At 68.0% G+C, this 13,612-nt stretch overlaps 1 protein-coding gene across 1 annotated transcript; it reads left to right on the plus strand.

The window, feature by feature from the left end:
- The first annotated feature begins 6 nt into the window (after positions 1-6).
- On the plus strand, positions 7-8,078 carry PSMC4 (proteasome 26S subunit, ATPase 4). The gene is made up of 8 exons (XM_075080094.1): positions 7-37; positions 1,058-1,167; positions 1,264-1,357; positions 2,451-2,618; positions 3,730-3,806; positions 5,681-5,849; positions 7,300-7,355; positions 7,895-8,078. Exons 1-8 carry the CDS (start codon positions 22-24, stop codon positions 8,006-8,008), a joined length of 804 nt encoding a protein of 267 aa, XP_074936195.1. The 5' UTR covers positions 7-21; the 3' UTR covers positions 8,009-8,078.
- Positions 8,079-13,612: the final 5,534 nt, after the last annotated feature.

Below are 13,612 nucleotides of genomic sequence, written 5' to 3' on the forward strand. Positions count from 1 at the left end.
CCCGAGGCCGACAGCAGCATCATGATGCTCACGTCAGGTGGGCCACCACCCCCTGGGGCCACCACCCCGCGGCCCAGGGAGCCAGGTTTCGGGGCGCAGAGGCAACGCTGTGGGTGGTGGGGCCGTGGGTGTTCTCAGGACGTTCGTGGGTGCTACCAGGTTGGGGAGATGTTGGTGCACTGGAGCCCGAGGATCTCCAGGGCTGCAGGGTGGGGGGGCGGCAGAACGTGGTGCAGGTGGGTGACCAGAAAGGGCTTGAAGTTGGGTGATGCATCTTCATCAGAGCCGTTGGTGGTGGGACCGAGGGTGTTCTCAGCAAGTTCGTGGGTTCTTCTGGGTTGCGGAGGCGCTGCGGGTTGGAGGTCGTCCTTAGAGGGACCTTCAGAGTTGGACCCAAATGGTGGAGGACAACCAGGCGTGGTCCAGGTCCACCCAGAGGGGTGGTGGGTCTCCATGTTTGGACGTCCCTCACCGGGGTTAGACCCTGAGCACCCTGCCCTGGTTGGAGATGTTTTGTGGAGGAGGTTGGACCAGGGGTTTCCCATCCCCACTGTCTCAGGAGGGCGGAGCCATGGCTAAGGTCTATGTGGGTGGTGGGTCTCCATCATTGGAGACATCCAACCCTCGCCTGGTCAAGGTCCTGAGCACCCAGCGCTGGTTGGAGAAGTTTGGAGGGAGACGTTGGACCAGGGACCTTCTGTCCCAGGGGGTTGGAACCATGACCAGGGGCGGTGGGTCTCCATCCTTGGAGCAACCCAACCATCACCTGGACAAGGTGTGAAGTGACCTACTGTGGTCAGAGGTGGTTTGGGGAGGAGGTTGCACTAGGAATCTCCTGTCCTTGTCCCAAGAGGATGAAGACGTGACCAAGACCTAGATGGGCGGTGGGTCTCCATCCTTGGAGCGACCCAACCGTCACCTAGACAAGGTCCCAGGTGACCTGGTCTGGTTGGGGTCGTTCCCTGGCGGCCAAGGTTGCCCCACAGCACCCTCCAAGCCCGCCGTCCACTGTGGTGGCCCCAGGAGGTGTCCCGCTCACGGCCTGTCCCCGTTGCAGACCAGAAGCCGGACGTGATGTACGCCGACATCGGGGGCATGGACATCCAGAAGCAGGAGGTGCGGGAGGCCGTGGAGCTGCCCCTCACCCACTTCGAGCTCTACAAGCAGGTGGGACCACGTGACACCCCGGGGTGGGGGTGGGGGGAACACACGGGACCTTGGGTGACCTGGGACGTCACCCCCGAGTGTTGTGTCCCCACCCAGATCGGCATTGACCCCCCACGGGGTGTTCTCATGTACGGACCCCCTGGTTGCGGCAAGACCATGTTGGCCAAGGCTGTGGCCCACCACACCACAGGTGGGGCACCTCGGGGTCTTGGGGTGACCGTTGGGTGGTGGTGGGGGTCCTTGGGTTGGTGTTGGGGTACCCCCGGGTGGTGGTGGAGACCTTGGGGTCTTGGGGTGACCGTTGGGTGGTGGTGGGGGTCCTTGGGTTGGTGTTGGGGTACCCCCGGGTGGTGGTGGAGACCTTGGGGTCTTGGGGTGACCGTTGGGTGGTGGGGGGGGTCCTTGGGTTGGTGTTGGGGTACCCCCGGGTGGTGGTGGTGGAGACCTTGGGGTCTTGGGGTGACCGTTGGGTGGTGGTGGGGGTCCTTGGGTTGGTGTTGGGGTACCCCTGGGTGGTGGTGGTGGAGACCTTGGGGTCTTGGGGTGACCGTTGGGTGGTGGTGGGGGTCCTTGGGTTGGTGTTGGGGTACCCCCGGGTGGTGGTGGAGACCTTGGGGTCTTGGGGTGACCGTTGAGTGGTGGGGGGGGTCCTTGGGTTGGTGTTGGGGTACCCCCGGGTGGTGGTGGAGACCTTGGGGTCTTGGGGTGACCGTTGGGTGGTGGTGGGGGTCCTTGGGTTGGTGTTGGGGTACCCCTGGGTGGTGGTGGTGGAGACCTTGGGGTGCTGGGGTGACCATTGGTTGGTGGTGGGGGTCCTTGGGTTGGTGTTGGGGTACCCCAGGTGGTGGTGGAGACCTTGGGGTCTTGGGGTGACCGTTGAGTGGTGGGGGGGGTCCTTGGGTTGGTGTTGGGGTACCCCTGGGTGGTGGTGGTGGAGACCTTGGGGTGCTGGGGTGACCGTTGGGTGGTGGGGGGGGTCCTTGGGTTGGTGTTGGGGTTCTTGGGGTGGCACCCCTGGGTGGTGTTAGGATCCTGGGGGTGCTGGTGGGATCCTTGGGGCACTGAGAGCACCCCAAGGTGCTGGTAGGGTCCTTGGGGTGCTGGTGGGCCCCTTGAGGTTCTGGGGGAACCCCAGGGTGCTAGTGGGGTGCTGGTGGTCCCCATGGGATGCTGAGGGCACCCTGGGGTGCTGCTGGGTTTCTTGGGGTGCTGGTGGTCAGGGGGTGCTCCCCAGGGCACCCCGCGCCCAGACGCAAGGTCCCAGCCCCTGCGGGTGCCCCCAGCCGCCTTCATCCGGGTGGTGGGCTCGGAGTTCGTGCAGAAGTACCTGGGGGAGGGTCCCCGCATGGTGCGCGACGTCTTCCGCCTGGCCAAGGAGAACGCCCCCGCCATCATCTTCATCGATGAGATCGACGCCATCGCTACCAAGCGCTTCGACGCCCAGACCGGGGGTGAGGAGATGTGGGGACCCCTCGGTGGTCCTTGGGGCTTGGGTGGGCGCCAGGAACCCTCTGGAGATCTCCATGGTGGGCTCCAGGAACCCTCTGGAGATCTCCACGGTGGGCGCCAGGAACCCTCTGGAGATCTCCACGGTGGGCGCCAGGAACCCTCTGGAGATCTCCATGGTGGGCGCCAGGAACCCTCTGGAGATCTCCACGGTGGGCTCCAGGAACCCTCTGGAGATCTCCACGGTGGGCGCCAGGAACCCTCTGGAGATCTCCACGGTGGGCGCCAGGAACCCTCTGGAGATCTCCACGGTGGGCGCCAGGAACCCTCTGGAGATCTCCACGGTGGGCGCCAGGAACCCTCTGGAGATCTCCACGGTGGGCGCCAGGAACCCTCTGGAGATCTCCATGGTGGGCTCCAGGAACCCTCTGGAGATCTCCACGGTGGGCGCCAGGAACCCTCTGGAGATCTCCACGGTGGGCTCCAGGAACCCTCTGGAGATCTCCATGGTGGGCTCCAGGAACCCTCTGGAGATCTCCACGGTGGGCGCCAGGAACCCTCTGGAGATCTCCATGGTGGGCTCCAGGAACCCTCTGGAGATCTCCACGGTGGGCGCCAGGAACCCTCTGGAGATCTCCACGGTGGGCTCCAGGAACCCTCTGGAGAACTTCACGATGAGGTTTGGGGACCCGTTGGTGTCCCCCATCATTGGGGTAGCTCCAGGGTTAGGGGGTCAGGGACATCCTGATGCTGGTGTCTCCAGGGCCTTGGGGCTTGGGTGGGGAACCTGGAGCTGCTGGGGGACCCCTTGGTGTGCCCTGGTCCTTGGAGCTGGGGTGGGGTGTCAGGGACCCCTTGGAGTCCCCCATGGTGGGGTTTGGGGACCCCTTGGTGTCCCCTGGTCCTTGGAGCTGGGGTGGGGGGTCGGGGACCCCTTGGAGACCCCCACGGTGGGGTTTGGGGACCCCTTGGTGTCCCCGGGACCTTGGGGTGGGGGGACCCAGGGCACATCAGGCCCCCTCCCATCTGTGGGGCCAGGTCAGGGGGTCCTTGGGAGGGTGGTGGGTGCTGGGTGGGGGGTCCCTTGGGACCCACCGTGTCCCCCCGTCACCGCAGCCGACCGGGAGGTTCAGCGCATCCTCCTCGAGCTCCTCAACCAGATGGACGGCTTCGACCAGAACGTCAACGTCAAGGTGGGGGTCCCAGGGGTGCCGGGGGGGTCCCAGGGGTGCCGGGGGGGGTCCCAGGGGTGCCGGGGGGGTCCCAGGGTTGCCGGGGGGGGTCCCAGGGGTGCCGGGGGGGTCCCAGGGTTGCCGGGGGGGGCCTCAGTGTCATCCCCCAAGGTGACCTTGGTGACAAACCCTGGGGACACGCTGCTCCAGGTGCTGTTCCACCCTGGGGTCCAGTGGGTGCTGGGGGGTGTCTGAGGGATGCCAGGGGGTCCCATGGGTGCTGGGGGGTGTCTGAGGGATGCCAGGGGGTCCCATGGGTGCTGGGGGGTGTCTGAGGGATGCCAGGGGGTCCCATGGGTGCTGGGGGAGGTCTGAGGGATGCCGGGGGGTCCCATGGGTGCTGGGGGTGTCCCATGGGTGCTGGGGTGTCTAAGGAATGCTAGGGGGTCCCATGGGTGCTGGGGGTGTCCCATGGGTGCTGGGGTGTCTGAGGGATGCCTGGGGGTCCCATGGGTGCTGCGGTGTCTGAGGGATGCCGGGGGGTCCCATGGGTGCTGGGGGGTCTGAGGGATGCCAGGGGGTCCCATGGGTGCTGGGGGTGTCCCATGGGTGCTGGGGGGGGGTCTGAGGGATGCCAGGGGGTCCCATGGGTGCTGGGGGGTCAGAGGGATGCCAGGGAGTCCCATGGGTGCTGGGGTGTCAGAGGGATGCCGGGGGGTCCCATGGGTGCTGGGGGTGTCCCATGGGTGCTGGGGTGTCTAAGGAATGCTAGGGGGTCCCATGGGTGCTGGGGGTGTCCCATGGGTGCTGGGGTGTCTGAGGGATGCCTGGGGGTCCCATGGGTGCTGCGGTGTCTGAGGGATGCCGGGGGGTCCCATGGGTGCTGGGGGGTCTGAGGGATGCCAGGGGGTCCCATGGGTGCTGGGGGTGTCCCATGGGTGCTGGGGGGGGGTCTGAGGGATGCCAGGGGGTCCCATGGGTGCTGGGGGGTCAGAGGGATGCCAGGGAGTCCCATGGGTGCTGGGGTGTCAGAGGGATGCCAGGGGGTCCCATGGGTGCTGGGGGTGTCCCATGGGTGCTGGGGTGTCTGAGGGATGCCAGGGGGTCCCATGGGTGCTGGGGTGTCTGAGGGATGGCAGGGGGTCCCATGGGTGCTACGGGAGCCCCAGGGGTGCTGGGGGTGTCCCATGGGTGCTGGGGTGTCTGAGGGATGCCAGGGAGTCCCATGGGTGCTGGGGTGTCAGAGGGATGCCAGGGGGTCCCATGGGTGCTGGGGGTGTCCCATGGGTGCTGGGGGTGTCCCATGGGTGCTGGGGTGTCTGAGGGATGCCAGGGGGTCCCATGGGTGCTGGGGGTGTCCCATGGGTGCTGGGGTGTCTGAGGGATGCCAGGGGGTCCCATGGGTGCTGGGGGTGTCCCATGGGTGCTGGGGGGTCAGAGGGATGCCAGGGGGTCCCATGGGTGCTGGGGGTGTCCCATGGGTGCTGGGGTGTCTGAGGGATGCCAGGGGGTCCCATGGGTGCTGGGGTGTCTGAGGGATGCCAGGGGGTCCCATGGGTGCTGGGGGTGTCCCATGGGTGCTGGGGGGTCAGAGGGATGCCAGGGGGTCCCATGGGTGCTGGGGGGTCCCATGGGTCCTGGGGGGTCAGAGGGATGCCAGGGGGTCCCATGGGTGCTGGGGGGTCTGAGGGATGCCAGGGGGTCCCATGGGTGCTACGGGAGCCCCAGGGGTGCTGGGGGACACCCCCCTGCTGCCCCCCCCCCCTTGCCCCAGAGGCCAAACCCTGGGGACACGCTGCTCCAGGTACCGTTCCAGCCTGGGGTCCCGTGGGTGCCGTGGGGTGGTTCCCAAGGGCGCCCCGTGGTGAGGGTGACACCCGTGTCCCCCACCCCAGGTGATCATGGCGACGAACCGGGCGGACACCCTGGACCCGGCGCTGCTCCGTCCCGGCCGCCTGGACCGGAAAATCGAGTTCCCTTTGCCCGACCGCCGCCAGAAGCGCCTCATCTTCTCCACCATCACCAGCAAGATGAACCTCTCCGAGGAGGTGGACCTCGAGGACTGTATCTGGGGACACGTGGGGACACCGCGGGGACACCGCGGGGTGGGGGGGGGGGCGCGCACGCGCCTGGCTCGGGGGTGCTGGGGAGCCCACCAAGGAAGGACCCCCCCCCCCCCCCCCCCCCCACCAAGGGGGCACCCTCCCTCCCTGGGGTGGCCTGAGGAGGTGGGGACCCCGTGGGGACATCGGGGACCCCCGGGAGGTGTCGGGGTTGGGGACCCCGTGGGGACATCGGGGACCCCCGGGAGGTGTCGGGGTTGGGGACACGTGGGGACATCGGGGACCCCCAGGAGGTGTCGGGGCTGGGGACCCCGTGGGGACATCGGGGACCCCCAGGAGGTGTCGGGGTTTGGGGACCCCGTGGGGACATCGGGGACCCCTGGGAGGTGTCGGGGTTGGGGACCCCGTGGGGACATCGGGGACCCCCAGGAGGTGTCGGGGTTTGGGGACCCCGTGGGGACATCGGGGACCCCCGGGAGGTGTCGGGGTTGGGGACCCCGTGGGGACATCGGGGACCCCCGGGAGGTGTCGGGGTTGGGGACACGTGGGGACATCGGGGACCCCGTGGGGACATCGGGGACCCCCGGGAGGTGTCGGGGTTGGGGACCCCGTGGGGACATCGGGGACCCCTGGGAGGTGTCAGGGTTGGGGACCCCGTGGGGACATCGGGGACCCCCGGGAGGTGTCGGGGTTGGGGACACATGGGGACATCAGGGACCCCTGGGAGGTGTCGGGGTTGGGGACACGTGGGGACATGGGGGACCCCCGGGAGGTGTCGGGGCTGGGGACACGTGGGGACATCGGGGACCCCCGGGAAGTGTCGGGGTTGGGGACACGTGGGGACATCGGGGACCCCGTGGGGACATCGGGGACCCCGTGGGGACATCGGGGACCCCCGGGAGGTGTCGGGGTTGGGGACACGTGGGGACATCGGGGACCCCCGGGAGGTGTCGGGGTTGGGGACACGTGGGGACATCGGGGACCCCGTGGGGACATGGGGGACCCCCGGGAGGTGTCGGGGTTGGGGACACGTGGGGACATCGGGGACCCCCGGGAGGTGTCGGGGTTGGGGACACGTGGGGACATCGGGGACCCCGTGGGGACATCGGGGACCCCCGGGAGGTGTCGGGGTTGGGGACACGTGGGGACATCGGGGACCCCCGGGAGGTGTCGGGGTTGGGGACACGTGGGGACATCGGGGACCCCGTGGGGACATCGGGGACCCCCGGGAGGTGTCGGGGTTTGGGGACCCCGTGGGGACATCGGGGACCCCCGGGAGGTGTCGGGGTTGGGGACCCTGTGGGGACATGGGCGACCCCAGGGCCGCTGGCACACGACGAGGCCACCCGTGGGTGACACCCCGCAAACGAGGGACCCCCCGGAGTGGGTGGCGGGTGGCTTGGGGACATCGGGGACACGGAGGAGGGGACGTTTCCTTCACCCCCCCCCAGATGTGGCGCGGCCGGACAAGATCTCGGGGGCCGACATCAACTCCATCTGCCAGGAGGTGGGTGACACGGGGACATGGGTGACGCGGGGACACGGGGGACGCGGGGACATGGGGGACACGGGGACACGGGGGACACGTCCCACCACGGCAGGGTGACAAGGAGGTGACACTTGTGGTGTGTCCTTCCGCAGTAGGGTGACCAGGGGGTGACACAGGTGTCACAACCCTCCATGTTAAGGTGACAGCAGGTGACGTGGCCATGGAGTGACACGGGTGCCACCTCCCCGCAGGAGGGTGGCAGGACGTGACCTGGGTGACACGGTGGCCTGTCCCCAGGGCGGCGGGCGGGGCTGGGGGTGACCTGGGTGACGCGGTGGCCTGTCCCCAGGGCGGTGGGCGGGGCTGGGGGTGACCTGGGTGACGCGGTGGCCTGTCCCCAGGGCGGCGGGGGGGGCTGGGGGTGACCTGGGTGACGCGGTGGCCTGTCCCCAGGGCGGCGGGCGGGGCTGGGGGTGACCTGGGTGACGCGGTGGCCTGTCCCCAGGGCGGCGGGCGGGGCTGGGGGTGACCTGGGTGACGCGGTGGCCTGTCCCCAGGGCGGCATGCTGGCGGTGCGGGAGAACCGGTACATCGTGCTGGCCAAGGACTTTGAGAAGGCCTACAAGACCGTCATCAAGAAGGACGAGCAGGAGCACGAGTTCTACAAGTGACAACTCGGGGAGGTTGGGGACACCGTGGTGACCCCCCGCCCCCAATAAACCTCGAGACCCACCCCCCCCCCCAACCTGCCTGTGCCGGCATGGGGACGCGGGGACGCCCTTGGGGACGTGGGGAGAACCTGGGGAGGTCCATGGAGACGTGTGGGGACAGCCGTGGGGACACGGACACGGGGACAGCCCTGGGGACATGGACACGGACACGGGGACAGCCCTGGGGACATGGACACGGACATGGGGACAGCCCTGGGGACATGGACACGGGCATGGGGACAGCCCTGGGGACATGGACACGGGCATGGGGACAGCCTTGGGGACATGGACACGGGCATGGGGACATCCCTGGGGACATGGACACGGGCATGGGGACAGCCCTGGGGACATGGACACGGGCATGGGGACAGCCCTGGGGACATGGACACGGGCATGGGGACATCCCTGGGGACATGGACACGGGCATGGGGACAGCCCTGGGGACATGGACACGGACACGGGGACAGCCCTGGGGACATGGACACGGACATGGGGACAGCCCTGGGGACATGGACACGGACACGGGGACATCCCTGGGGACATGGACACGGGCATGGGGACAGCCCTGGGGACATGGACACGGACACGGGGACAGCCCTGGGGACATGGACACGGACATGGGGACAGCCCTGGGGACATGGACACGGACATGGGGACAGCCCTGGGGACATGGACACGGGCATGGGGACAGCCCTGGGGACATGGACACGGACACGGGGACAGCCCTGGGGACATGGACACGGGCACGGGGACATCCCTGGGGACATGGACACGGGCATGGGGACAGCCCTGGGGACATGGACACGGACACGGGGACATCCCTGGGGACATGGACACGGGCACGGGGACATCCCTGGGGACATGGACACGGACACGGGGACAGCCCTGGGGACATGGACACGGACAGGGGGACAGCCTTGGGGACATGGACACGGACAGGGGGACAGCCTTGGGGACATGGACACGGACACGGGGACATCCCTGGGGACATGGACACGGGCACGGGGACATCCCTGGGGACATGGACACGGGCATGGGGACAGCCCTGGGGACATGGACACGGGCATGGGGACATCCCTGGGGACATGGACACGGGCATGGGGACAGCCCTGGGGACATGGACACGGGCACGGGGACAGCCCTGGGGACATGGACACGGGCACGGGGACAGCCCTGGGGACATGGACACGGACAGGGGGACAGCCCTGGGGACATGGACACGGACAGGGGGACATCCCTGGGGACATGGACACGGACAGGGGGACAGCCTTGGGGACATGGACACGGACACGGGGACATCCCTGGGGACATGGACACGGGCACGGGGACAGCCCTGGGGACATGGACACGGACATGGGGACATCCCTGGGGACATGGACACGGGCACGGGGACATCCCTGGGGACATGGACACGGGCATGGGGACATCCCTGGGGACATGGACACGGGCATGGGGACAGCCCTGGGGACATGGACACGGGCATGGGGACAGCCCTGGGGACATGGACACGGGCATGGGGACATCCCTGGGGACATGGACACGGGCATGGGGACAGCCTTGGGGACATGGACACGGGCATGGGGACATCCCTGGGGACATGGACACGGACATGGGGACAGCCCTGGGGACATGGGCACGGGGACAGCCCTGGGGACATGGACACGGACACGGGGACAGCCCTGGGGACATGGACACGGACATGGGGACAGCCTTGGGGACATGGACACGGACACGGGGACAGCCCTGGGGACATGGACACGGGCACGGGGACAGCCCTGGGGACATGGACACGGGCATGGGGACATCCCTGGGGACATGGACACGGACACGGGGACAGCCCTGGGGACATGGACACGGGCACGGGGACATCCCTGGGGACATGGACACGGACATGGGGACAGCCCTGGGGACATGGACACGGACATGGGGACAGCCCTGGGGACATGGACACGGGCACGGGGACAGCCCTGGGGACATGGACACGGACATGGGGACATCCCTGGGGACATGGACACGGACATGGGGACAGCCCTGGGGACATGGACACGGGCATGGGGACATCCCTGGGGACATGGACACGGACATGGGGACAGCCCTGGGGACATGGACACGGGCATGGGGACAGCCCTGGGGACATGGACACGGACACGGGGACAGCCTTGGGGACATGGACACGGACACGGGGACATCCCTGGGGACATGGACACGGGCACGGGGACAGCCTTGGGGACATGGACACGGACATGGGGACATCCCTGGGGACATGGACACGGGCATGGGGACATCCCTGGGGACATGGACACGGACATGGGGACATCCCTGGGGACATGGACACGGACACGGGGACAGCCTTGGGGACATGGACACGGGCATGGGGACAGCCCTGGGGACATGGACACGGGCACGGGGACAGCCCTGGGGACATGGACACGGGCATGGGGACATCCCTGGGGACATGGACACGGGCATGGGGACAGCCTTGGGGACATGGACACGGGCATGGGGACATCCCTGGGGACATGGACATGGGCATGGGGACAGCCCTGGGGACATGGACACGGACATGGGGACAGGCTTGGGGACATGGACATGGGCATGGGGACATCCCTGGGGACATGGACACGGGCATGGGGACAGCCCTGGGGACATGGACACGGACATGGGGACAGCCTTGGGGACATGGACACGGGCATGGGGACAGCCCTGGGGACATGGACACGGACATGGGGACAGCCTTGGGGACATGGACACGGACATGGGGACAGCCCTGGGGACATGGACACGGGCACGGGGACATCCCTGGGGACATGGACACGGGCATGGGGACAGCCTTGGGGACATGGACACGGACATGGGGACAGCCCTGGGGACATGGACACGGGCACGGGGACATCCCTGGGGACATGGACACGGGCATGGGGACATCCCTGGGGACATGGACACGGACATGGGGACATCCCTGGGGACATGGACACGGACATGGGGACAGCCCTGGGGACATGGACACGGACATGGGGACAGCCTTGGGGACATGGACACGGGCATGGGGACAGCCCTGGGGACATGGACACGGACATGGGGACAGCCTTGGGGACATGGACACGGACATGGGGACAGCCTTGGGGACATGGACACGGGCATGGGGACAGCCCTGGGGACATGGACACGGACATGGGGACAGCCCTGGGGACATGGACACGGACACGGGGACATCCCTGGGGACATGGACACGGACATGGGGACATCCCTGGGGACATGGACACGGACACGGGGACAGCCCTGGGGACATGGACACGGGCATGGGGACATCCCTGGGGACATGGACACGGACATGGGGACATCCCTGGGGACATGGACACGGGCACGGGGACAGCCCTGGGGACATGGACACGGACACGGGGACAGCCCTGGGGACATGGACACGGACACGGGGACAGCCTTGGGGACATGGACACGGGCATGGGGACAGCCCTGGGGACATGGACACGGACATGGGGACATCCCTGGGGACATGGACACGGGCACGGGGACAGCCCTGGGGACATGGACACGGACACGGGGACAGCCCTGGGGACATGGACACGGACACGGGGACAGCCTTGGGGACATGGACACGGGCATGGGGACATCCCTGGGGACATGGACACGGACACGGGGACATCCCTGGGGACATGGACACGGACACGGGGACAGCCTTGGGGACATGGACACGGGCACGGGGACATCCCTGGGGACATGGACACGGACACGGGGACAGCCTTGGGGACATGGACACGGACACGGGGACATCCCTGGGGACATGGACACGGGCACGGGGACATCCCTGGGGACATGGACACGGGCACGGGGACAGGCCTGGGGACATGGACACGGACACGGGGACATCCCTGGGGACATGGACACGGGCATGGGGACAGCCCTGGGGACATGGACACGGACACGGGGACAGCCCTGGGGACATGGACACGGACACGGGGACATCCCTGGGGACATGGACACGGGCATGTGGACAGCCTTGGGGACATGGACACGGACACGGGGACAGCCCTGGGGACATGGACACGGACATGGGGACAGCCTTGGGGACATGGACACGGGCACGGGGACATCCCTGGGGACATGGACACGGACATGGGGACATCCCTGGGGACATGGACACGGGCACGGGGACATCCCTGGGGACATGGACACAGACATGGGGACATCCCTGGGGACATGGACACGGACATGGGGACAGCCCTGGGGACATGGACACGGGCACGGGGACATCCCTGGGGACATGGACACGGGCATGGGGACATCCCTGGGGACATGGACACGGACATGGGGACAGCCCTGGGGACATGGACACGGACACGGGGACATCCCTGGGGACATGGACACGGGCACGGGGACAGCCCTGGGGACATGGACACGGACATGGGGACATCCCTGGGGACATGGACACGGGCATGGGGACATCCCTGGGGACATGGACACGGACATGGGGACATCCCTGGGGACATGGACACGGACATGGGGACAGCCCTGGGGACATGGACACGGGCACGGGGACATCCCTGGGGACATGGACACGGGCACGGGGACAGCCCTGGGGACATGGACACGGACATGGGGACATCCCTGGGGACATGGACACGGGCATGGGGACATCCCTGGGGACATGGACACGGACACGGGGACAGCCCTGGGGACATGGACACGGACATGGGGACAGCCCTGGGGACATGGACACGGACATGGGGACATCCCTGGGGACATGGACACGGGCATGGGGACATCCCTGGGGACATGGACACGGGCATGGGGACATCCCTGGGGACATGGACACGGACATGGGGACAGCCCTGGGGACATGGACACGGGCACGGGGACATCCCTGGGGACATGGACACGGACACGGGGACATCCCTGGGGACATGGACACGGGCATGGGGACAGCCCTGGGGACATGGACACGGGCACGGGGACAGCCCTGGGGACATGGACACGGACACGGGGACAAGGTTGGGACACGGTGACAACTTTGGGGACATGGGGACAGCCTCGGGGCCATAGGGATCCTCATGTGGACCCATTTGGGGACACAGGGACAGCTTTGGGGACAGCCTTAGGGGCACGGGGACATCCATGGAGCCACCTGGGGACAACCCTGGGGACATGGGGATGATGTGGGGGTGGCCTTCGGGGACATGGGGGTGGCCCTGGGGACAGCGGGGTGGCCCTTTGGGGACATCAGGGTGCCCTTTGGGGACATGGGGGTGGCCTTTGGGGACACGTGGGTGGCCCTGGGGACACTGAGATGGCCCTGCGGACATGGGAGGGGCCCTGGGGACGGGGGGACCCCCTTGGGGACCCCCGGCGGGGGTGCGGGAATTTGGGGGGGGCGGGGACTCCGAGCTCCGGCCCCGCCCCTCGGTGCGTCACTCCCCCCGCCCCCCCACCCCCCGGCGCCGCACTGCGCCGACCCGAGCGGAGCCGAAGCCGACCCGAGCGGAGCCGAAGCCGACCCGAGCCCGAGCCGAAGCCGACCCGAGCCCGAGCCGAAGCCGACCCGAACCCGGC

This window comes from Phalacrocorax aristotelis, unplaced genomic scaffold (genome assembly GCF_949628215.1).
Source record: "Phalacrocorax aristotelis unplaced genomic scaffold, bGulAri2.1 scaffold_335, whole genome shotgun sequence".
NCBI lineage: Eukaryota > Metazoa > Chordata > Aves > Suliformes > Phalacrocoracidae > Phalacrocorax > Phalacrocorax aristotelis.

Bases quoted from the DNA above. Each gene is read 5' to 3' on its own strand.
- PSMC4 (XM_075080094.1), top strand. The intron at 1,358-2,450 runs GTGGGGCACCTC...GGGTGCCCCCAG, and splicing joins TGTGGCCCACCACACCACAG to CCGCCTTCATCCGGGTGGTG. The intron at 7,356-7,894 runs GTGGGTGACACG...GCCTGTCCCCAG, and splicing joins TCAACTCCATCTGCCAGGAG to GGCGGCATGCTGGCGGTGCG.